The sequence below is a fragment of the Lemur catta genome, chromosome 4 (genome assembly GCF_020740605.2).
Source record: "Lemur catta isolate mLemCat1 chromosome 4, mLemCat1.pri, whole genome shotgun sequence".
NCBI classification, from domain to species: Eukaryota; Metazoa; Chordata; class Mammalia; order Primates; family Lemuridae; genus Lemur; species Lemur catta.
In genome coordinates, this window is record NC_059131.1 from 66,983,285 (window position 1) to 67,007,415 (window position 24,131).

The 24,131-nt window shown below is 44.9% G+C and overlaps 1 protein-coding gene across 2 annotated transcripts in view; it reads right to left on the bottom strand.

Moving 5' to 3' along the window:
* REEP1 (receptor accessory protein 1) overlaps positions 1–18,809 on the bottom strand; it is a 64,574-nt gene extending 45,765 nt beyond the window's left edge. Inside the window, exons 1-2 of one of the 2 annotated variants that reach the window (XM_045550022.1) lie at positions 18,732–18,809; positions 3,614–3,690 (exon numbers count right to left, since the gene is read on the bottom strand). In XM_045550022.1, coding sequence (XP_045405978.1) covers positions 3,614–3,681 — 68 coding nt within the window. In that variant the 5' untranslated portion in view covers positions 3,682–3,690; positions 18,732–18,809. The remainder of the gene's footprint in view (positions 1–3,613; positions 3,691–18,731) is intronic. The other variant, XM_045550023.1, reaches the window with a different exon arrangement.
* Between the last annotated feature and the right edge of the window lie 5,322 nt (positions 18,810–24,131).

The following is a 24,131-nucleotide window of genomic DNA, read 5'->3' on the forward strand; positions in this document are numbered from 1 at the left end:
TCTCAAGTAGCTGGGACTACAGGTGTGCACCACCATACTCAGCTAATGTTAAAAATTGTTTTTGTAGAGATGGAGTCTCACTATGTTGCCCAGGCTCGTCTTGAACTCCTAGCCTCAAGAGAGCCTCCCTCCTGGACCTCCCAAAGTGCTGGAATTATACCCAGCCACCTCACTCTTCTTAATGGCTGCATCCAAGCACACTAGCATCTGCCCAGGCCTCTGTGAATGGATATTTACAGCGGTTACGATCTTTGGCTACTACAGCAGAGCTGCAAGCAAACCTCCTTATGTATGTGTGCTTCTTTACATGCACATGCAAATGTATCCTTAGCATAAATACCCAGAAGTGGAATTTCTGTGTGTACTTTATTTATAGACAGAGGTTGCACCTCCACACAAACATGGGCACGAGAGCCAGATTCTCCCTAGCCACGCCCTCACAGTGTATGGCAGAGCCTGCCCCAGGCTCTGTGGGATGAGTGTGCATAGTAGATCCAGAGTGGTCCTTCTGGACTGCCTGAGCCCCTTTTATTTTCTGGCCAGCCTGCTACAGACCATCCTTGTTCTTTGGGTTCTTTTTGGTGTATCCCATCCATACTGGTGCAGCCTTCAAAAGCCTCCCTGCCTCCAAATCCCCTGGCATTTCCAATGGCAAACTAGGGTAGCAGACTTGGTTTGGGGTGCTGCGCATTTGGGTGCTGCCTTCCCAGGCAGCCTCTGGTCTGTTAGGAGAGACAGCTACTCTGTGTTCCGCTGGGGCAAGGGAAATCAGTTGGTTATAGAAGAATCACAACCAAATGGATTTGTTCCATGGGCAAAGAGGTAGCATAAGTATCCAGAGAAGAAAAAAGGAAGTCGTTTCAGCCCAATAATCCCTGACCTTTCCAGGACTGGTTAAAAGTAGGCTTTGTTTGGAGTCTTCTCTAGGTAGCAAAACCAGAATCTCAAGACTGCATCCTACCGTTAGCAATCACTATATTTTCTTTTAATTTCTTTCCTCAAGCTTTTTTCCTGCCCCACTTGTGTACTCAAAGATAACCACTGACTTATTGGTTGAGTCATTGTTTTATTGATTCGTTCAGTTTGGAAAATTCTATTGAAAAGCTATAAGGTGAAGGTATGTGCTGAGCAGTACAGGGAAACCAAAGCTCGTTGAAAAACATATCCTCACCCTTAGAGGTTTCTCATCAAGTAGGAGAGCTAAGACAAGGAGGTGAGCCCATCAGCCATGCTACAAAGGAAGCATGAACAAAGTCCCAGTAGGGGATAAGAGCTTTGTCTCCCTCCAAATTTCCTTTTGTTGCTCACCAACATCCACCCCAGAATTTCCTTACTATTTACCTGGCATCATCTCAACCTCAGTAGGTCCAAAACAAACCTCTCGGGAGTTTCTATAGGTTCTCCTCTGGTGGGTGAAGGCCCCCTGCCCTTTGGAGAGTCAAATGAGGAAATGGCCTTAAGACTGAGTGGGCCCTAAGTTTTAGAGAGTGGAGGAAGTCTAAGTGTCAGGTGACCATAGGGATGTAATATGTTGGCCACATGAGAAGCTTCCCTGGGATGCCAGCTGACCCATGGAATATGATATCAAAAGAAGCTGGGAGCTGCTATTCAACTCTCAAGCTTCTCCTCAGAGCAAAAATAGGAAACCTCCTTACCTCTCCAGTGTGAAAAGAGACTTTTTAGGTAGGAGTAAAGGTTTTATACATCTTAACCAGGAAAGAAAGGAAAGAAATGAAGGAGGGAGAAAGAAAGGAAGACATGCATACACAACAGGGGAAAACAGAATGCTACTCCTAAACCATCAGCCTAGAAGAAATGAGGACAAGAAGGGGCAAGGATCACCTACTTCAGGACAGAAGAAAAGTATGAGATGGAAGAAGAGAGACAAAAGTACTCAAGCACCCATACCTCACTGGGGTTGGAAATTTCCCAGGTTATTTTCTCTCTTGAAGGTATCTGAGAGGTGCTGCCTCTGGCTGAACCACCCAGTGCCTGTACAGAACTACACAGTAGGTTCTACAATTGGTTGTGGCAGGAGACACCTCCTGGACCACCCTCCCTGGGAACTTCCCCCCTTCTGCCTTCCTCCATCCTATTATAGGCAGGCCCCTGGTAGCCTTGTTAATATCAAGCGATCTCTAGATCACAGCTAAGTACTTACTACTTAGTACTTACTAAGTAAGTACTTAACTAATGCTAAGTAAGTAATAAAAACTAAATGATCTCTAAATCACAGGAGAGTAAAATTTGAAAGGGGGAGGCTCATATTGATCCTTTTTGGGTATGAACTCTTTTTCCTCTCAAAATGGAAATATCTTTATTATTTTCTCTGATGACACTTGATCATGGTAAAACATTCATATAATACAGCAAATGAAAAACAACCCTATGATCCTAAGTTGTAGAAATAACCCTGGTTAATTGCACTCTTTACACTACTTTTACTACACAGCCACATGTGCACAAACTTATGCCCTTTAAATATAAACAGAACACTATACAGTATTTGCAGACTCTTTCACCTAAGAAGACACAATATATTAACAAAAAGACCTAGCTTATGTTTTTTAATTGTTCCATTGCTGGAAATATTAATAGCTGCATTGTTTGTAAGAGGAAAAATGGCGACCAACTTAAATATCCACCAAAGTTGGATTAAATAAATTATGCTTCATCTATATCATGAAATACTATGTGGCCATTAACAAAACAGGTAGATGCAGTTATGCTAATATGAAAGTATTCCAAAATAAATTTAATAATCAAAATGAGAACTGTTATGTATATTGTAACACTATTGTTAAAAAAAGAAAAAGTGTGTGTATACACATATATAAATTTTTTTTAATTTGTGAAAATTTATGGGGTACATGAGAAATTTTGTTACAGGTATATAATGTGTAGTGATTAAGTCAGGGTATTCAGGATGTCTGTCACCTGAGTACAATACATTTTTGTTAAGTATAGTCATCCTACCCTGCTATCAAATGCTGAATTTATTTCCTTCTATCTTACTGTATGGTTTGTATACATATATAAAATTTGTTTGTTTACATATATGAAATTTTTAAGAGGATACACAACTGTGAATAGTGGTTAATGGTGAGAGTGAATGGTGTGTGGAGGAAACTTCAGTTTTTGTTTTGCTTTGTTTTGTTTATATTTTTAAGAGATAGACTCTCGCTTTGTTGCCCAGACTGGTCAGGAACTCCTGGGCTCAAGCGATCCTCCTATCCCAGACTCCTGAGTAGCTGGGATTACAAGCACTTGCCACCACAGCCTAGGAAACTTACTTTTTACTGCATGCTTTTGTGTACTGTTTCCTTTGTTCCCTTTTTAAACATCTGAATACTTCTTTACCAACTCCATGAATTGAGCAACTGTGTCTGTCTTTTCCATTACTATTTCCCCAGTGCCTCTAACAATACTTGCTCTTATAAATTCACTCAATAAGTATTTACTAGAAAAACAACTTTCATAGACTAACTTATTAAAGACACTAACTGTGTCTCTGGCTTGAGATAAGGCTTGAGGCTGGTTTCAGCCCTTTCCTACCTTTCCCGACACTAGGAAAAATTGTCCTTTAAAATGCCCCAAATCCTGGAGTACTTACCAACAAAGGAAGATGTCTGTGAATGTCTCTGCTGTGGTGAAAAGTGCAAATATAATCCAGTACATCATCCATTTGACCTGTTGAAAGAGGAAGCAACAAAGCTAGCAGAAACAATCAAGGAAAAATGGCCACCCAACATCCAGAAGAACAGCCGCCCAGATGGAGGGTGCGGAGGCATGTTCAGGCAGCGCAGCTTGCGTTTGTAACCCCTTCACTCTACCCTTCCCCAGCTCATGTCCAATTCTACACCCGACCTTGGGGCTGGAAGCAAACACGCTGTTCCACAATTGACCCAAACTCAAGGCCAAATTGGATCCCTTCGATAGCCCTCAGGTGAGCCAGGGAGCTCTGCGGACCAGGAATGACCCAGGATTCAGTCAGGTCATTTCTCCAGGACTAACATCAGGTGAGCAAACACTCCAGGCCTCCACATAAACACACCCTGGAATGAAGTTTAACCAGGCCAGGCTCTGGGATGAAATGGTAACAATTTTCACTGGTCATGAGGAATCTTTTCTTGTGGGAAGGCCCTAGGGCCCCTTGTAGAAACTGATCTTCCTTTAAATCTCTCCCATGTGACTATCCTTTTCCATGTTCCATCTCTACTGCCCCTCTCCCCTAATGAAGGCCTTTGTCCCCTCTCTCTTGAACTACTACAAGATTCTCCTAACTGCTTCCCTTAACTCCTGGCTTTCCCCTCACCAACCCATACCACAAGCCACACTAATCTCCCCAAAGTATAAACTCATCAGATTTTATTTAAAATCTTCCAGCCTGCAAAATAAAGTTCAAATTCCATAGTCTGCTCCTTCCAGCTTCCAGTAATGATGGAGTAGCTTGTATTGGACTAACGCTCCTACCAGTGCTGATAAACTCGGAACAAAATATTTCAGAACAATTGTTTGAAGGCACTGGGGAGCAATAAAAAGCAGGCAGAGGCTGGGCATGGTGGCTCATGCCTATAATCCTAGCACTCTAGGAGGCTGAGGTGGGAGGATCACTTGAGCTCAGGAGTTTGAGGTTGCTGTGAGCAAGGCTAACGCCAAAGCACTCTAGCCCCGGCAACAGAGTGAAACTCTGTCTCAAAAAAAAAAAAAAAAAAAAAGCAGGCAGAGACAGCAAGGAATCCAACCTTTGGAGTAAGGGAACCACACTGGGTTAGATCCAGGTTGATGTGGCTAAAGACAGCCCCCAGTCTGCACGTGGTGGAGCAGTTAAAACAGAAATCCAGTCTTATGAGCTCAAGGAACTAGAGAATGCAGTTTGAGACTGCCGGAGATGCTGGAAGTGGAGAGGTAGAAGCCCACAAAGAAGGAAGCCATGAAGGGGCAGGCCCCAAAAATCTACATGCAAACTCCCTTCAGATCCTTGGCTAGCTGCCGAATTGCACAGAAGCAGGTTGAGACTTCAAACAAAAAACTTCCTTTTATTAAAAACAAACAAACAAACAAACCCAGGAAACTGAAAAGCTGAAAGAATTGAGCAGTTGAGCAGGAGAGTCCATTTCTGCCCACTGTAGGAAAAACAGAATTTGGAGTTCCAAGTCCTACAAAGTTAGAGGGGCTTAGTAAACATTTTGGAGTTTCCAGTGAAACATCTGAAGGACCACAACTAGCAGTAAAAACTACATCTCAACATCTACGACCAAGGGCAAAATTAAAATATAGCTGCCCCCCAAAAATATAAGACCCTACCACAGGGTCAAGGTGATCTGCCTGAATTTAACTGCCTGCTAGAAAAAAAGCTCAATACTCTTCATAAGAAGGCAATAAAAATCTGGAGTTTCTATAACGTATCACATACAAAGTCTAGTATACAATAAAAAACTGTACATGTGAGAAAATAGGAAAATATAATCCATGGTTATAAGAAAAATCAGTCAATAGAAACAGATCCACAGATGACCTAGATGTTAGAATTAGCAGATAAGGGCTTTAAAAAGGTACATTAATGTTGAGATAACCAGTTATCCACATATAAAAGAATGAAGTTGGACTCCTACTTCTTACCACATACAAAATTTAACTTAAAATGGATCAGAGACCTAAATGTAAGAGATGAAACTATAAAACAGTTACAAGAAAACATAGGAGTAAAGTTTTCTGACCTTGGATTAGGCAATGGTTTCTTAGATATGACACAAAAAGCACAAACAACAAAAGAAAAAAATAGATAAATGAGACTTCATCAAAATTAAAAACTTTTGTGCTTCACAGGGCACTATCAAGAAAGCAAAAAGACAACCCACAAAATGGTGGAAAATATTTGCTCATCATATATCTGATAAGGTATTATATCAAATATATAGAGAACTCTTACACATCAGCAATAAAAGGATAAATAACCTAATTAAAAATGTGCACAGGGACCATAATATTAAAGAAATTGAATCAATAACAAATAAATCCAACACTCATTTGTGATAAAAACTCTCAGCAAAGTGGGAATAGAGGGCAACCTCCTCAACTTGATAAAGAATATGTACAAAAAAACCCTATAGCTAAAATCATACTTACGGTGAGAAAATACATGCTTGGCCCTTAAGATCAGGAATAAGGCAAAGATGTTCTCTCTCATCACTCCTATTCTATATCATAATGGACATCTTAGATAATACAATAAGACAAGAAACAAAAGATATACATACTTGGAAGAAAGAGACAAAACCATCTTTCTTCACAGAGGGCATAACTGTCTATGTAGAAAATCCCAAAGAACTGATCAAAAAAAAAAAAAATCCCTCTTGGAGTTAACAAGCAATTATAGCAAGGTTGCAGAAGGTTGCAGCAAGATTAACATATAAAAGTCAATTGCTTTCCTATATACCAGAAGTGAACAACTGGAACTTGAAATTAAAAAAACAACACCAGTAACATTAGCACCTTCCAAAAATGAATTACTTAGAAATATATCTAACAATATGCATAAAATGTCTATATGAAGAAAACTACAAAACTCTGATGAAAGAAATCAAAGAAGAGCTAAATAAATGGAGAGATATTCCATGTTCACGGATAGAACTCAACATTGTAAAGATGTCAGTTCTTCACAACTTGATCTATAAATTCAATGCAACCCCAATCAAAATCCCAGCAAGTTATTTTATGGATATCAACAAACTGACTCTAAAGTTTATGTGGAATGGCAAAAGACCCATAATAGCTAACATAATACCAAAGAAGAAGAACAGATTTGGAAAAAGATTAACATTACCAAACTTCAAGACTTACTATAAAGCTACAATAATCAAGACTGTGTGGTATTGGTGAAAAAACTGATGAGTTGATCAATGGAACAGAATACAGATCCCAGAAATAGATCCACAGAAATAATAGTCTTTTGACCTTTGACAAAGGAGCAAAGGTAATTCAATGAAGAAAAGATAGTCTTTTTAACAAATGATGCTGGAACAGCTGGACATCCATGTGCAACAACAACAATAAAAAATGAATATAGGCACTGACCTTACATCTTTCACAAAAATTAACTCAAAGTGGATCATAGGTCTAAATGCAAAACATAAAACTGTAAAACTTCCTGGGCATAGTGGCTCACACCCATAATCCCAGCACTTTGGGAGGCCAAGGTGGAAGGATCACTTGAGGCCAGGAGTTGGAGAACAGCCTGGGCAATATAGCGAGACCTCATCTTTACAAAAAAATAGAACAATTAGCTGGGTATGGTGGTGCATGTCTATTGCCCCAGCTACTCAGGAGGCAGAGGCAGGAGGATCAATTGAGCGCAAGAGTCTGAGGTTACCGTAAGCTATGATGATGCCACTGCACTCCAGTTGGGGCAACAGAGCAAGACCCTGTCTCAGGAAAAAAATAAATAAATAAACTACAAAACTTCTAGAAGACCACATATGAGAACATCTGGAGACCTTGGGCTTGGCAATGAGTTTTTGGATACAACACCAAGAGCATGATCCATGAAATAATAAAATAAGTTGGATTTCATTAATATTAAAAAATTCTGCTCTGAAAAGATACCATTAAGACAATGAGAAGACAAGGTACAGACTGGGAAAAAATATTTGCAAAACACGTATCTGACAAAGGACTTGTATTCAAAATATACAAAGAACTCTCCCTGTAATCCCAGCCACTCGGGAAGCCAAGGTGGAAGGTTCGCTTGAGGCCTGGGCAACATAGAGAGAGACCCTGTCTCTAGAAAAAAAAATTATATATACAAAAAGAACTCTTAAAACTCAACAATAAGAAAACAAACCCAATTAAAAAATGGGCAAAAGATCTGAACAGATACCTCACCAAAGAAGATTTATATAAATATACAGCAACTTATTAAAAAAGCTTTCATTAGGAAAGCTAAACTTTTCTTTTGTCTCCGCTTAATGAGACACTTATCCTTAGAGGAAAAGCGGGGGTTCGGTATTATTTTTCTTTAAAAATTAAAAACATGTTAAAGAATCTACAGGAAAAGGTGCATACAATGAATGAAGAGATGGGCGATTTCAAGAGAAAGAAAGAACCTCTTTAAAAAGAAAAAAAAGATCACAGGACATGTGTCTATAAAGAAAAAAAAAGAAGCAAATGATATTCTGGAACTCAAAAACATAGTATCTGAAATAAAACAGTTATTGTATGGAATTAACAGCAAATTGGATACAACAAAAGCAAATATCTGAGTACTTGAAGACACAGTAATAGAGTTATCAAGATTAAAACCTAGATCAGTCTCCACTAAGCCAGAGAAGCTAATGGAAAAAAAAAAAACAAAAAACCTAGATCAGAAAACAACAACACTGAGAAACTCAATACCTGTGAAACAGCATCAAGCAGTCTAACATATATTTAATATGTAAGAGGAATTCCAGAAGAAGAGAAACAAGAAAATGGGACATTAAAAAAAAATTTTTTTTGGAGACAGGGTCTTGCTCTGTCACTCAGGCTGGAGTACAGTGGCACAATCACAGCTCACTGTATCCTCAAACTGCTGGGCTCAAGTGATCCTCCTCCCTCCGCCTCCTGAGTAGCTGTCACTACTGGTCCGTGCCACCATGCCCGGCTAATTTTTCTATTTTTTGTGGAGATGGGGGTCTCACTATTTTGCTCAGGCTGTTCTCAAACTCCTGGCCTCAAGCAATACTCCTGCCTTGACCTTCCAAAGTGCTGGGATTGCAGGCATGAGCCACTGCACCCAGCCTGGACATAAAAATTATCTGAAGAAATACTGGTTAAAATTTTCAAAATTTGATCAAAAAGAACAAATCCACAGAACCAGGAAACTCAGTGAATCTCAAGCAAGACAAATACAAAGAAAATCATACCTAAGCACACCATAGTAAAACTGCTAAAAAAAAAAAATAGAGAAAATCTTAAAAGCAGAAAAGAGAGAAAGACACATTACACACAGGGAAATGACAATAAGAATGGATAGCTAACTTTTCATCTGAAACAATGAATACCAGAAAAAAAATGGAATCACATCTTTAAAAGTGCTAAAAGGGGGAAAAAAAAAAAGTCAACCTGGAATTTTATACCCAGCAAAAACATCTTTCAAAAATGAAGGCTGTTCTGGTGAATGTCCATTGTTTTTGTGACTCTAAAATATGTATCTCAATGGATTACTTAAAGGTCTTCTCTATTCAGAAAAACAAGGTAGGCTTTGTCCATCAAAAGTAACCCTGTCTGAGACACCACATGCTGCCAAGGTTATTTAGCAGGACAGGCTCCTTAGCAGAAGGTAAACAAGGCCTTATCTAGCTGTAAAGCCCATAGCATGCTGGGGCTCAGGACCTAGGAATTCCCAACACCAGTGTCCAGACACACTGCCAGGAGCCTGAATTCCCTCTCTATAGGCTTTTTCTTTTTAGTATTCAAACCATGCTTTGGTATCTTCAATTAAAAACAAAGGCCAATGACAGTAACAATAAAAAAAAAAAATCCCCTTCGTTGATACAACCCATAGCCACAAACTTCTCCAGTGAGTCATCTGTACTTGCAGTATCTACTTCCTCATCCTCCACTTGCTCAGTGCACTGCATCCACTACAGTGCACTGCATCCACTACATCAAAACTGCTCTCGCTGGAGCTTCCACTTTGTAACACACTTCAAGGGAGTGTAAGGGACCCCTTTTCCGTTTTTTACTTGACTTGACTTTTCAGCTGTATGTAAAACAATCACTTCCTGAAAAGCTCTCCCAATACTACAATTATCCTGGTTTCCCTCTTGCCTCTCTGGCCATTTCTTTCACGTCTCTTCAATTCCTCCCCAGGGCTCTGTTCTAGACATCTGCTTCTAACTCTAGACTAGGCAGTGTCCTTGAGGAAAACTCTGCATTCCTCACCCAACACAGCCAACCAGGTTCTGTCACTTCCTCTTATTTCTCTTGAACCCATCTTGTTTTCTCCATTCCCCTCTGCCTTTGCCTTACTTCAGACCACCGACATACCCTGTCTAGAACAGAACTACAGCCTTATGCTTGGCCGCTGTTCCTCTGCCCCTTCTCAATCTGTCCTCCAAGTTCCAGTCAAATTGGATCTTCTTAAATCCAACTGGATGATTCTCTTTCCTAGCTTAGACTTCAGTGGTTCCCTATGGTTGTTAAAGCCCAAATTCCTTAAATTGGCTTACAAGGCCTTGTATGAACTGGCACCTAATTATCTCCATCAAAAGCTCCTCCACTCCTCTACCCACTCTCATTTTCTATTTCAGCCATGATGAACCTCTTTCAATTTCCAGAATAGAGGGACCTCTTTCACTTCCTGATTTGAGACCTCAGATCTCAGCCAAAATGTCACTTCCTCTAGGAAGTGCCAGAAGTTTGTGTGAGTACTCTCTTCCTTCCTTCCCTCTACTGTGCCACACGTGTTCCCTGTCATAACACGTATCACACTGCTTTGAAAGTACCTGTTTATTCCTCTGCTTTTCCTTCTTTCTTTTCTTTTCTTTCTCTCTTTCTTTCTTTCTTTCTTTCTTTCTTTCTTTCTTTCTTTCTTCCTTTCTTCCTTTCTTCCTTTCTTCCTTTCTTCCTTTCTTTCATTTTGTGCATTCTAGTTGCATCCTCTGCTTTTCCTACTATATTTTAAGCTCCCTGAGGGTAAAGACCAGTTCTTCTTGCACATCATTATATCTCTAGCGCCCAAAGCAACTCCTGGTGTATAGTAAGTACTGAATGGATATGTTCTGAATGACTGGATTAGAATGTTGGCATGGTGAATGGGAGAGAAAGGATGGTTTCAAAAAGGCTGAGAAGGAATATACTTTGGAAATATAGTCTAAATGGCTTTTTGAGAAGAAAAGACAGAAATAGTTTGCAAGGCAAAAAATGCTCACTGTGAGTGCCCGTGTGGACAGCTGCACACACATGGCAAGAAAGGCACCTTGCATGAAATCCGGGCATGAGTGATTAATAATAGTGGGGTGACTCACAAGAAGAAAGTAAAGAAAGTGCCAATTTAGGCAGAACAGGTTGAGCTCAATGCAGCTTAGGACAGTGTGAGGGTCCAGAAGGCCATACAAGAAGAATGCCCAGCAGAGCCCTGGAAAGGCAAGACCAAAGGAGGGAGGTTGAGGCTACGGACAGAGATGATGGAGCCATAGCAGAGAGGGGCCTTGATGCATTAGCCTGAAGAAGTTTCCATCATGTACTCCTTTACTTTAGAATACTTTCATGCAGGAACTGCGTACAATGCCTCATGCTTGTAATCCCAGCACTGTGGGAGGCCAAGGCAGTAGGACTGCTTAAGGCCAGGAGTTTGAGTCCAGCCTGGGCAATATAGCAAGACCCCATCTCTACAAAAAAATTTTAAAAATTAGCCAGGCGTGGTGGTGCATGCCTGTAGTCCCAGCTGCTGAGGAGGCTGAGGCAGGAGGATCACCCGAGCTCAGGTGTTTATGGCTACAGTGAGCTGTGATTATGCCACTGCACTCCTGCCTGGGCTACAGAGCAAGACCTCATCTCTTTAAAAAAAAAAACAAAAAAAACAAAAAAAACTTTCATGCAGAAAGAAGGATCTGAGTATGATTCATTGTGGCTAACAAGGTCAGTGGAATACTGGTGACTCAGAGATGGAAACCATATTCATTTAAAATTACTATGAAATGGTTCCCCCCATCAAGCCTGTGGAAATCAAATAACAGTTATTTTTCCCAAGGTTTGAAATAGAACTTTCCAAGTTTAAGAGATTCTATCCCAACCTCCCTACAAGATGGGGAGGAGGAGCCTGGGTGGAGCTTCAATCAGAATAGAGAATGGGAGTCATGGCTGATTTGTTTGACAAGGAGCAACTGTGGGATGGAAAGTGCACAGCATGCCTGGGGATTCCCTCTGAACTAGTCAGGAGCAGAATACAGGACTGAGAAGACAGGAGAGAAGCTGTGACCCCCGGCCACAGCAAGAAGCTTTGAGCCCAGGGAGGGAAGCAGGCCTGGAGACTTTCCATGAGCCACAGAAGCTGGCTGGGATTCCATGCTCCATCCTACCCTGCTGCAGGGTTTCTGACAGCCTGAGCTGTCAGACAGCTTAGCCACCTCTTTAGCCTCACCTCACCTTTGGACCCTCCTCTAACCAGGCACACTAATATTTCTTCAGCCTTTCACACGCCTCTTGCACCTGGCCCTGCTTCAGTCTCACAGGGAATTCCCCATGCCAAATGACTGAGTAAGAAAAAATTTGAGCCTGGTTTGCAGATGACTCTGCACCATCTGCTGGCACAAGTTCATAGTGGTTGGCTAGAGTCAGGGTGGCCCTGAGACAGTGGGGAAGCGAATTCCCTGCAGGCAGGACTTTGAGCAGGGCACTTAGCCTGATGCCCTGAGTTAATGCATGTGTACTGTCACCAGGTGTATTAACCATATTTTCTTATTTTCTGTATTTTTGGTGCTCTGGCATCTGGGGCCTCGCTGACTAGGAAGAGACTGCCCCTCCCCCGGCTAGCCAGTTCTTAGAGATGGCAACAGATTCACCCCAGCATGCCTTTCATATGCAAACTAAGCAATCCAGAGCCGCTCTAAACCACCTCCTTGACGGAGCTCTCACTGGTTGTCCCAATATTTCCCAGCTGTAATCACCCTAGGACAAGTACCAGACAACTAGAGGCAGCCTCACACCCTGGAACCTGCTGAAATTACTCAAACTAGCCAATCCTAAACCTGCTTACCCTGCCTTGCCTTACCTTTCTTATGGAAACCACAATAAAGGCTGCTACCATGTTTCCCCCACTCCCTCTCTGCCAGGTGCGTCCCCACATGGCCCTACGTAGCATGCCATGCCTTCTGTTTCTAGGGAACAGGAATAAAAACCTCTTCCTTCATGACAGTCATTTCCATGTCTTTGTATCTTACCATCCCAGGATAAAACAAATCCAGGTACATTTTAAAAGACCAGCTAAAGTTTTGTCTAGATGATGAGGTTCTTGGAAGGGGCGGGAGAGATGGGTGTTAAGGTGGTCTGGGAATGATGTGAATGAACCCAAAGAATGGAGACATTTGAGGCTCAATGCTCGTGCTCGCCGACAGGTCCCACAGCAGAGGAGGCTCTCAGTAACCAAGTGGATGGGATGACCGACCAGGCCTGCAGGTGCCAGCCAGCCTCTTTCCTCTGGCTTGACAGTGCATGTTCAATGGGCTCATGTACCAAGTGGCCACATGGAAGTGACAGAGGTAGCATATGGGCTGAGTGACAGGGAATCCCTCTCACCAAGGTGGACCTGGCCAGGACCACTATTCAGAGACCAGGCTGCCAGCAGCAGTGATGGCATCTCCAGGATGACACCGTATCCCAAGGCATCAGCCAGCTTTCTGGAAGCAGGTTCAATACACCAGGCTCCTTCCCTCATGGGGGGGGGGCAGCATAGGGTCCTTCCGGAATATTCATTTCTTTTCTGCACATGAACTTGTTTTATATGGCCATACTTCTGGCAGCCACACAGCAAGCTGTAGACTCACGGGGTACCCACTTCATTTTGATGCATCCCACACAATACTACTTCTCACCAAGGACTCTCCTTGATAGCAAATGATGTAATAGGCTGATGCTCTGGGGAGTCACAGATCTTATCATGCCCCCCATTTCCCTGAGGTCACTGGCCTTATACAGTGCTACATAGCCTTGGTGGGTTCAGGCAGAGAACGAGGTGGGAATGAATCAGTACTTTGTGAGGTTGGTGTGCAGTCCTGGAGGATGTAGCTTCTTCTCTGAACCAGTGACCAAACTGTGGTGCTGCTTCTTAGCCAGAATCTGAAGGTTCAGGAACCAAGGAAATGAGAGTGGCCTTTCTTATAATTAAGCTTAATGCCAGTTCCTTACAATTCAAAGTATGGTCCATAGACCAGCACCACTGGCATCACCCGGGAGATGGTCAGAAATGCAGAATCTCAGACCCCACTCCAGACCTACTGGATCATAATCTGCATTTTAATGCGATCCCCTGCTCATCCATATGCATGTTAAAGTTTAGGACTCACGGTCTAACCCACTCACAGCATTTTTGCTTCTCATCCCCAAACCTCTCATCTCTGCTTTTAATGATTTTAGTACCTGAGAGATGGATGCTTCCACCAGGGGATACAAAATGGTTTCAACGAAGTGGAAGCAGAGACTATACTGTCACCTGGCCATTTCAGGAGACTCATACCAGTAGGAAATAAATAATAAAGCGACTTATGGGCTTTGATGGGGTAACTGATTCTAATTATGAAAAGGAACCAGGGTTGTTACAATGAGGCAGGAAGGAGAGTGGATGAAAGTTAAAGACCCTTGGGGGACCTCCTAGACCTGAACTGTCTTGTTCAGAGGTAAATGTCAAAGGGTCACTACTCCAACCCTACAGAGGCAAGATTGCCAAGACCTCAGATTCCTCAGGAATGAAGATTTGGGCCACACCACTGGATATGTAACCCCACCCACTAAAGTTCTAACTCAAGGCAAAGGGAATTGGATGGCAGAAGAAGAAAGTATCAGGCAACCCTGAGAAAGACTCTGGAATGCATGTCCTATGGAATGCTAGGTGCCCAGTGCATCCTTCTGAATTATCTTGATTCTGCAGATGTCTTAGTTTTCAATGTCTTTGAGCTATTTTACCGCTTTATAAGAAAACTGATGGCAATGCAAATGGTTTTGTTCATAGAGTGCAGTGGTGTAGAGGTGCAAATGGATTTTGTCCAGCAGAGGTACAAAGGATTTCCCCATCCCCCCCACCAAGAAATCAGTTTAATATCAATTAACAAATTCTTTTCAGTATTTCTGACTGCCTACATATGTCTGTTATTTGGAGTCTCCTTTGAACTATTTTTTAACACTTTACTGGTTCCCTCATTAATTCACGAGTTAAGTAAAATCTTTGACATGTTCATTTTATATTTATACAACAGTCATGATTTTACTGTTTTTAAAAAGTTACCTTTATTTTTTTTAAGACAGGGTCTTGTTCTGTCACCCAGGCTAGAGTGCAGTGGAGTGACCGTAGCTCACTGCAGCCTCAAATTCCTGGGCTCAAGTGATCCTCTTGACTCAGCCTCCTGAGTACCTGGGACTACAGGCATGTGCTACCATGCCTGGCTAATTTTTCTCTGTCTTTTTTTTTTTTTTTCTGAGATGGGGTCTCACTGTGTTGCCCAAGCCAGTCTCAAACATCTGGCCTTAAGCGATCCTCCCCCTTCAGCTTCTCAAAGTGCTGGGATTATAGGCATGAGTCACCACACCCGGCCTAAAAATTATCTTTTAACACAAGACATAAATACCAGCTATGAACTCATGACCAGTTGCATGAATATGGACTGCAGCTTCTATCCATATGTTCTTCCTTTCTGTGTTATGTATAGATTTAAATATTTTAACTAATTATATTTTAATTTATTCTCTCTCTCCACCAATATAGTACATGGGCGGTGTCAGTGTTGACTTGACAAGTCAGTTTCTGGAATGCTATTATTAACGTTGGATCCTGTCAGAACCCAAGGAAAGGACTTTGCCCAGAGACACTGGGCTTGGAGCTGACTCCGCAACAAAAGAAATCTCTATCTGATGAGTGAGTTGTATGGAATTCCTGTTGGAAGGTTGTTTTTAAAGCCAAAATACATGTAAAGGAGTGGATGTGGATGCAGGTGTTGGGCAGCCAAAGAGGTACCTGTAATGGGTACTTTTTTCCCCACTGGTCATCACATCCAACACCTTCTAAATGGGGAGAAATCTCCCAGCATGAGGGTCTTTGTGGAAGGCAAAGCCTGTTGTCTGAGCTTCAAAAAATCAGACGTCCCTCTCCAGGACTTTGCACCTTCAGGGAATGTTCCAGAGGCACAGACAGAGGCAGCCAGAGTCCACGATGTGACACCAGCAGAGGCTTCCTAACCAGGTCCCTCCCCTCCATGGCACGAGCTTGGCCGTGACCATCACCCACCCTTCTCAGATCCTCCCCAGGTCCTGAGTATCTTTCTCTCACTTTCTAGTTAATTTGACAAATTTCCATAAATTCCTTTCTGTTTAAGTTTTTATCCAAAAACCTTGACTAGTGCAATAAGTTTGGAAAGACACAGGAAGCTACAAATGTCTTGAGCACTTTTTCTCAAATTGGGGATCTTGTTAAAAATGTGGTTTTTATTTAGGAGATCTGGGTAGGGACGAGATTCGGCATATCTGACGAGCTCCCAGGTGATGTTGATAACGCCAGCCCACCGACCACGCCTTAGGTACTGACACTTAGGGCAGGTGCAGAGAACTGGCTGGGAAGGGAAGGAGCAAGATGAAGACGGGTGTTAAACACCATATAATGCAGTTTGGACTTGATCTTGCAGCCATTAAAGGATCCAGGAAGAGTGAAATTAATGGATTTCCATTTTTTAAAGGCTACTGGATGTTACGTGGACTGGGAAATAAGGGGCGAGAGGCAGAGGTGTGGCAGGCAGAATAGTGGCTCCCCAAAGACGTCTGTGTCCTAATCCCCACATGGCAAATGGGATTTTGCAGTCATTACGTTAAGGACCTTCAGATGGGAAGATGAGCCTGGATTAGCCAGGTGGGCCCAGTGTAATCATGTGACTCCTTAGTGCGAATCCTTCCCAGCTGGGTTAGAGGGAGACATGGTGTTGCTGGCTCTGAAGGAGAAGGAAGGGGCGCAAACCTGGGAAGGCAGGAGTGGCTTCTAGGAATGGGACAAGGCAAGGACAGCGCCAGCCTAGCTTGACTTTAGCCCTGTGGAACCTGCTGGACCTCTGATTTTCTGAATCGTAAGATGATACATTTGTGCTGTTTTAAGCCTCTGAGTTCATGGTAATTTGTTACAGTGACAAAAAACTACTCGAAGGCTACTGCAACATTCCAGGAAAATGATCAGCACCTACTTTAGGGAGCGGCAGCAGAGAAGGAAAAGAGACCTGAAGACTTTTCAGGGGGTAGGGGAGAAGGAACACGGTCACCAGCCAGGTGTCTATGTTGAAGTGGGGGGTGAGGGAGAGGCCGGAGTGGGAGGAAACTTCTGTGTTTCTCTCTCGGACAAACGGGCTTGCTAGTCAAAAGGACTGCAGGAAGGAAACACAGGAGAGTGTGAGTGCAGAGAAAGGAGGCAGGCCTCCCCTGACACTACTCAAATCCTTTCTTCCGATTCCATTTTTACCAAGAAGCCTTCTAGTCTCAACTCTCGAGCTTTCCATAGGGAAAGTGTGTTCTCAGCAGCCAGCACAAGCAGCTGCTCTGCCATCAGTTATGGCTGTCACTCTAAATTAATGAATTGCCACTCTAGTCGTAAACCAGGCTCCTGTGAGTTTAGTCAGAGCAAAACAATTCACCAGGGTTCGATCTCTCTCAGATGAGCGGACAGAATCGAGTTTCTGCCCCTGCAAAGTGCAGGATCAGACCCGCTACCGCAGTGACCCCAATAAGGCTGCCTTCCCTGGCATAGCTTCCCGTGCTGCAGGTGGGGAGGGGTCGGGAGAGGGACGGCTGGAAGAGGCTGCCTCACGCTTTGCCCTATGCCAAGGCAATTGAGAACCAGGAGGTTCTGTGCTTGCAACTTCACAGCTATTTATAGTGTGCACATTGAAACTCCCTCACAGGTACCAGGACCCCATCTCCAGAGAAGAAATCGCTCCCCTCTGCATCCCCTCAAGCAGAAGCAAGTAGTTCTGGGAAACTGGGAGAGAAGGGGGAGAGCTCTGGTTGCAGTTGATCTGGAGGTGGCTGGTTTCACCGTAAAGACTTCCTGGGAAATCTGAGAAAGCAAATAATGACTTTCCAGGCCTGCTTTGAAATGTTTCTTTACCTACAGCAAACTTGCCAAGTGATATCTTTTGAGTAAAAGAGGGATTGTTGTGAACCCACTGCTCAGATGGGGACACGGAGGCTCTTAGAAGTTTAAGCTACTTGCCCAGCATTGCATTAATGTCAGAGCCAGAACTTGACCTCGTCTCTTGATGCTGTAAACCATACCCTTTTCTCTTTGACCTGGGTTTGTGTCCTACACGAGAAGGAGCACCCTTCCTTCACCACCCCACACAGGTCCTTGTCAATCAGTGTTGGTCTGACAGTCTTTCTGCCTGAGGGTGCCACCCAGCGTGTTCAGGGCTGGTGACTGGAACACTCAAATCACCCAGCAGTAATTGACACAATCCTCCAACCAGTACATCCTCCCAGATCCCGTTCCTGTGTGCCTGCCCTCCGCGACACGCTGCAGGAAACAGATACAGAATGACCAACAGCCCTGCCCTCAAAAAGCTTATACAGCAATAGGGCTTACAAGGTGAGGTGCTGGAATGAGGGCAGAGCTGCAAAGCCAGGAACCAAAGCCAGGTCTGCTGGACTCCAGGAGCCATGCTCCTGCCCTCAACGCCACACCGTCTCCTAGTCCCGGTGCTTTATGGTCTACAGAGTGCTTTCCAGACAAGGAAACTGAGGCTGAGGGAGGTGAAGTTACTCGTGGCATGTGGCAGAGCAGAGGGACCTCCCATTCCAGGTGGCATCTCCTCGTGCCATACCTCACTGCTTTCCTTACTTCAACACTCCAGGTCTAGACAGGGGACAGGACTCCTGAGATGTCTCATGAGAAGAAGAGTGATGAAGGGACTCATTTGCTCTGCCGCTAGTGCCCACAGCAAGGAGGGCATCTACCTTCTCCCACCCTTCACACCCAGCCACCCCCTCAAATAAACAGTGCTACTTACATATTCCTTAATGTCCTTCGATTTCACAGCCTTGTAGGAATAATATGCAGGATAAAGGGTGCCAAATATAAGCCTGGAGGGAAGAGAGACAAACAAAGAGAAATGTGACTTTCATTCACCCCATTTAATGGAAAATGTGTGCCTTTGATGCCAAGAACAATTCTCCAAGCTACAGAAAACACTGCTGTGGGGCTTGATTTGTTATGAGTGCCCTGAAGGTTTTCTGCCCATAGCTGGGGCATCCGTGGCCACCTCTATCTTCAGTTATAGCCCACCTTCCTCCACTCTGATTTGGGATCACAGAAGCCAAAAATGGAGATGGGAGCAGCCAAGACTCCTGCAGTTAAAGGCCAACTTTCCTCTCTGGCTGCAAATCCCCCTACGATGCTCTATGAAGCCCGCACACACCTTGGGCTTCCTTCTCCATTAAAAACCTTTTCCCTCAAGGTTCTTTCGAACTTCACTCCCCTGGGACTTGATCTCAGCCTCCTGTAGCCAGAATAAGCTTTTCAAATTATAAATCCAATCAGGCCAACCCCTCCTCCCACCGACACATCCCCGTCCTGCGTTAACCTGCTTCTCACTGCTCTTAAGATGACAAAGCAAAAGTAACACCAGGGTGACTGTGTTTGGGCAGCGGCTCTCACTGATCCATATGCCCAGGGTGGCCCTGGGTCATTAAATGATCTGACGCTCAGCCCTGCCTCTAAGGACCATGTGATATAGCCCCACCTGCCCTCATTCCCTGCACCTTGCACCCACCACAAAGCCTTGGCCTCTGTGTTTTCTCCTCCTGGACCCTTCCCTCCCCCTTCTTGGTCAGGTTAGTGCCTTTTCAACCATCAGATCCCAGCCCCAGCGTGACTTCCTCATGGAAGCCTTCCCTGACCTCTCTAACTAGGTCCCATCGCCCCACTACATGCTCACAGCATGATGTGCATATTATCAGGGTGTTCTTTCACTACTGTTTGTGTGATGCCTTGATTGACAGCCATCTCCCCACTGGACTATAAGCACCTTGAGGGCAGAGAATGAATCTGTTTTGCTCAACACTGCGTTCTCAGGCCTACTACATAGCAGGCCATCAACAGATACTTGTAAATGAGTGAACTGATAAAATATCAGAGCTGGACATTCACCTGACACGTGAGGTCACCTCCAGGTGTCAACTCAGGTGTAAAGGGACTGGGTGCAGGAGCCGCCCTGGCCCCAAAGGAGCTGGCAGCTCCTGTGACAGCCCCACAGAGCTTCCAGGGTCCCTGCAAGGAGCCTGCCCAGTTATAAGACACATGCTGGGGAAGCCCAAAGCCGTGGCTCAGTGGGGATTTAGAGGTCGTACGGACAACTCCTAGTCCAGGTGCAATTTTCCAAGCAGGGCTCAGCTTTAGCACAAGCACTGTTGCCGGGGAACTCCCTGACATTCCACATTCATCAGGTTTCCAGGAAAAAACAGAAGGTTAACTGAAGCTAGTCAGTTTCTTTTTTTTTTTTTTTTTTGAGACAGAGTCTCACTTTGTTGCCCAGGCTAGAGTGAGTGCCGTGGCGTCAGCCTAGCTCACAGCAACCTCAAACTCCTGGGCTTAAGCGATCCTACTGCCTCAGCCTCCCGAGTAGCTGGGACTACAGGCATGTGCCACCATGCCCGGCTAATTTTTTTTGCTATATATATTTTTAGTTGGCCAGATAATTTCTTTCTATTTTTAGTAGAGACGGGGTCTCACTCAGGCTGGTCTCGAACTCCTGACCTCGAGCGATCCACCCGCCTCGGCCTCCCAGAGTGCTAGGATTACAGGCGTGAGCCACCGCGCCCGGCCTAGCTAGTCAGTTTCTGACCCTGAAGGGGAGGCGGCTGGGTTAACTCTTGGCTCACACAGGCCCTGAGCTAAGCGCTTTATAGCATTACGCCACTTAAGACTGCCTCGTTCAAGGAACCCCTTTTACAGACAGGACTCCAGCACACAGAGCAGCTGGTCACTTGCTTGTTTAAGGTCCCATGACCAGCGAGGGGTGACGGCGGGAGCCAGAGACCGGCCAGGCCGGCCTCCCCCAAGCCCGGCTTCCTGTCACCACTGTCCATGGCCTTGGAGAGCACAGCCATCCTCCAGGAAGGCTGACCTGATCTGCGAGAGGAGCAAGAGGGGCAGCAAAGGGGACAAAAGAGCAACTGGGGGAAGGGAAGAAGTAGGACGGGGAGAGTGGTGCCAAGGACACCAGGTAGGCCGGGGGACGCGGCCGAGGAAGCTCACCGGACTTGGTCACAGGTGCCTTGGTGAGGAGGGCTCCCCACATCCTCCCCCCGCCCCTCTGCCTGCCTCTCTGCCCTCTCACATCTCAGGGGGGTCTTCTTGCCCAGGGAGGCCTTTCCTGAGCTTGTCACGCCTTGTAGATCAGGTTCCTTGCCTTGCTCTATGTCACCATGACTCCTGTACTTGCCCCTATCTGAGCCCTTGTCCACCTTTTCGACTCAGACGGTCTGCCCAGTGTCTCTCCATCCCACAGGGTGGCACGTTCCACAATGCCAGGGATGGCGCCTGCCTCATTCATAACTGTACTGCCTGTGCCCAGCACGGTAGGAAGTGCTCAATAAGTCCGTGTTCACTGCATGAAGTTTTGGAGAGTGGTGAATCCAAAGTCAGCACCATCCAGGGGACAATGGTGACCTTGGGACTGAGGTCTCAGCAGCGAGGTGGATGCCAGGCAGCACCAGGCTGAGTCAGCAAAGCCTTGGGCACAGTGCCACAGACTCCAGGGAAATAAACGCGCCGCTCCTTGGGCACAGATGCCCTGGTTATCCTGCGTCTACCAGGACGGCATCCAGCCCCTGCCCTGAGGCAGCATGTGAGCGGCAGATGAGAGACAGGCGGACAGCACAGTGCGACCCAGTGGCCGACTGATTGGCCCCTCTGTGAATGCCAAGGAGTCGACACCCTTGGAGTGGTCAGAGTTGGGATGTCTCGAGGAGCAGCTGGACTCCCTGGGTGTGAACTGGTTGCCAGCGTCCCCCCAGCCTGGCCCCCATTTGACAGCACAAGGTCTCACCACAAACCAATTTGCTTTTCCATTTCTAAAAGCTCAATAACACTTAGCATTTCATTGCCCCAGGGAGGGGGAAATGGGATTAAAATGGCCAATTCTTCTTAATCTATTTTGGAGGAAAGACATAAGGAATGAAGCAGGCCCAAGCCAAAGGGGTTAGATACTTACGTCCCCTCAGGCCAAGTGTCCCCACCCCAAGGCCCTACCTGCCTTGCTTCCCACCCCTCCCTCAGCCTCAGGATCAGAGAGCCAGCAGCTGTCCCCCATAGACCATGCTGGCTGGCAGGCCTGACTTCCTGGCTGCTCTTTCTTCTGCATGAATCTTACTTAGTACTTCATCTTCCCCCAATCCCACAACTTTCTTATTTTTCCTAATAAAGCCCTATTAAGACCCATTTCAAAAATGCCACTTCTGTGAAGTCTTGGTTACTCTTCCCTCAGTTTCCTTGATACTGTTCAAGTCTGTGACAGCCTTATGTAATCGTAGTAATAGTAAAACATTTAAAATAATTCTAATATCAAGTGCTCACTAATGCCAGGCATGGTCCTACAGGCTGTACACACGCTCTCAATCCTCTCCCATGTACATAGGATAAGAATTCTTACTTTCCCATTTCACAGACTGGGACACGGAGGCTTAGCAGTGTTAGTCACTTGCCCAAGGAGATACAACAGCCAGGTGCAGAGCTGGGATACAGACCCCGGCAGTCTGACAACAGAGCCTGCCTCCTCCTCCTCCTGGGGCTGCCTGTGCTGTCTGAGCCTGTCTCCCATCCAGACCATACAGTCCTGAGCCATCGGGGGGGGGGTCCCTAGTGCCTGGCACAGCCCCTGCCCAAGAGGGTGCTTGACAAATGTCTACTGAGTGGACAAATGAGCAAACAATCGCAGCCTCTCTCCAAGGAACTTAACCCACTCTCTGGACTCACATCACTCTCTCTACAAGGTCAGGAAGAAAGTGGTGAAATAGTTAGGAGGGTCTAAAGTTCCTTCAGGACTCAAGGTGGGCTCAAGCAGGGAGAAGGTGGAGGGAGGAGAGAAGACAGCTCTGTGCTAGCACACTCCGCCCGGTTCCTTCTGAAGGGAGCTCACACCACACCTCACAGCCTTGCAGCTCTGCGCCCACCCTCCCTTCTCCCCACTGTCATTAACTGTTACCCTGAAGCCCCCACCCCTATTTACTGGCTCCATTGATCTGCCTGCTGCATTTCTCCAATCTCTGCCCTTCCCTCCTCTTGCTCCAAGTTAGGGCCTTCATCCAGATCGCCTCCCCACCCTACAGCTGCCGCCTCCAGAAGGGAACATCAGCCTCATGTGAATACTGCGCTTTAATGCAGTGGTTCCCAACTGGGGGTGATTAAGTTTCCCAGGGACATCTGCGCAATGCCTGAAAACACTTTGGTTGTCACACCTGAGAGGGTGCTACTGGCATCTAGTGGGTAGAGGGCAGGAATGCTGCTAAACATAATGCACAGGACAGCTCCTTACAACAAAGAATTATCCAGTCCAAAATGTCAACGGTACCACTGTTGAGAAACCCTGGACTAGTGTGTTTTCTCCTGGTCCTCACGCTAAGGGCTCTTCACCTGACCATCAAGGGCAATCTACTCCAAGAGTTTTTAAAAAAAATGCCCAGTGTCTCAGGAAAGACAGCAAATGCTCAGACAGGAGGGGCTGGTCCAAAATGCTAAAGACCACACACCTAGCCCATTAGCCAATGTCAGGGAAAACAGAGCTCTGAAGCTACTTATCAGCTTCCTGGAGCTCTGGCCAAAAGCAGAGGGCTATTGCTCACGTGAATTAACTGCACATGTTGCTGAGGAGGACTGCTCACCATTCCCCAGAGCCTTCAGGGGAGAGATCACCGGCTAGGGCACAGGTACGAGATGTGACACTGTGGTTGCCGATTGTGGCCACAACCTCTGCAAACCATGAATCAAATCGTATTTTCCACAGTTTTCTTAGGCATCATAGAGTGGACCAACATTTCTCAATCCAAAATTATGTTGAAAATTTAAAAAAATCAATGCTAGCAATATATTTTCAAAAACCAACTTTTAAAATGTAAGAGAAATAACAAGCCTATTTATATACTTGTTTATACCATTATAAAACAAATCACATAGTATACCACACAAGGGCTTCTGGAAAGCTTTATTTCTTAACCTGAGGGGTGGTCACACAGAATTTGTTTTATATAATAATTACAAACATTTATTGAACTGTACACATATGTCCTATGCACTTGTCTGTACATGTATATATTTCATAATTTTTTTAAATGGTGTGCGATATCCAAGAAAATGAATTTACACAAAAGGTCTTCCAATTCATGAAGGAATTCATCTGAGCATTAAAAGGTTA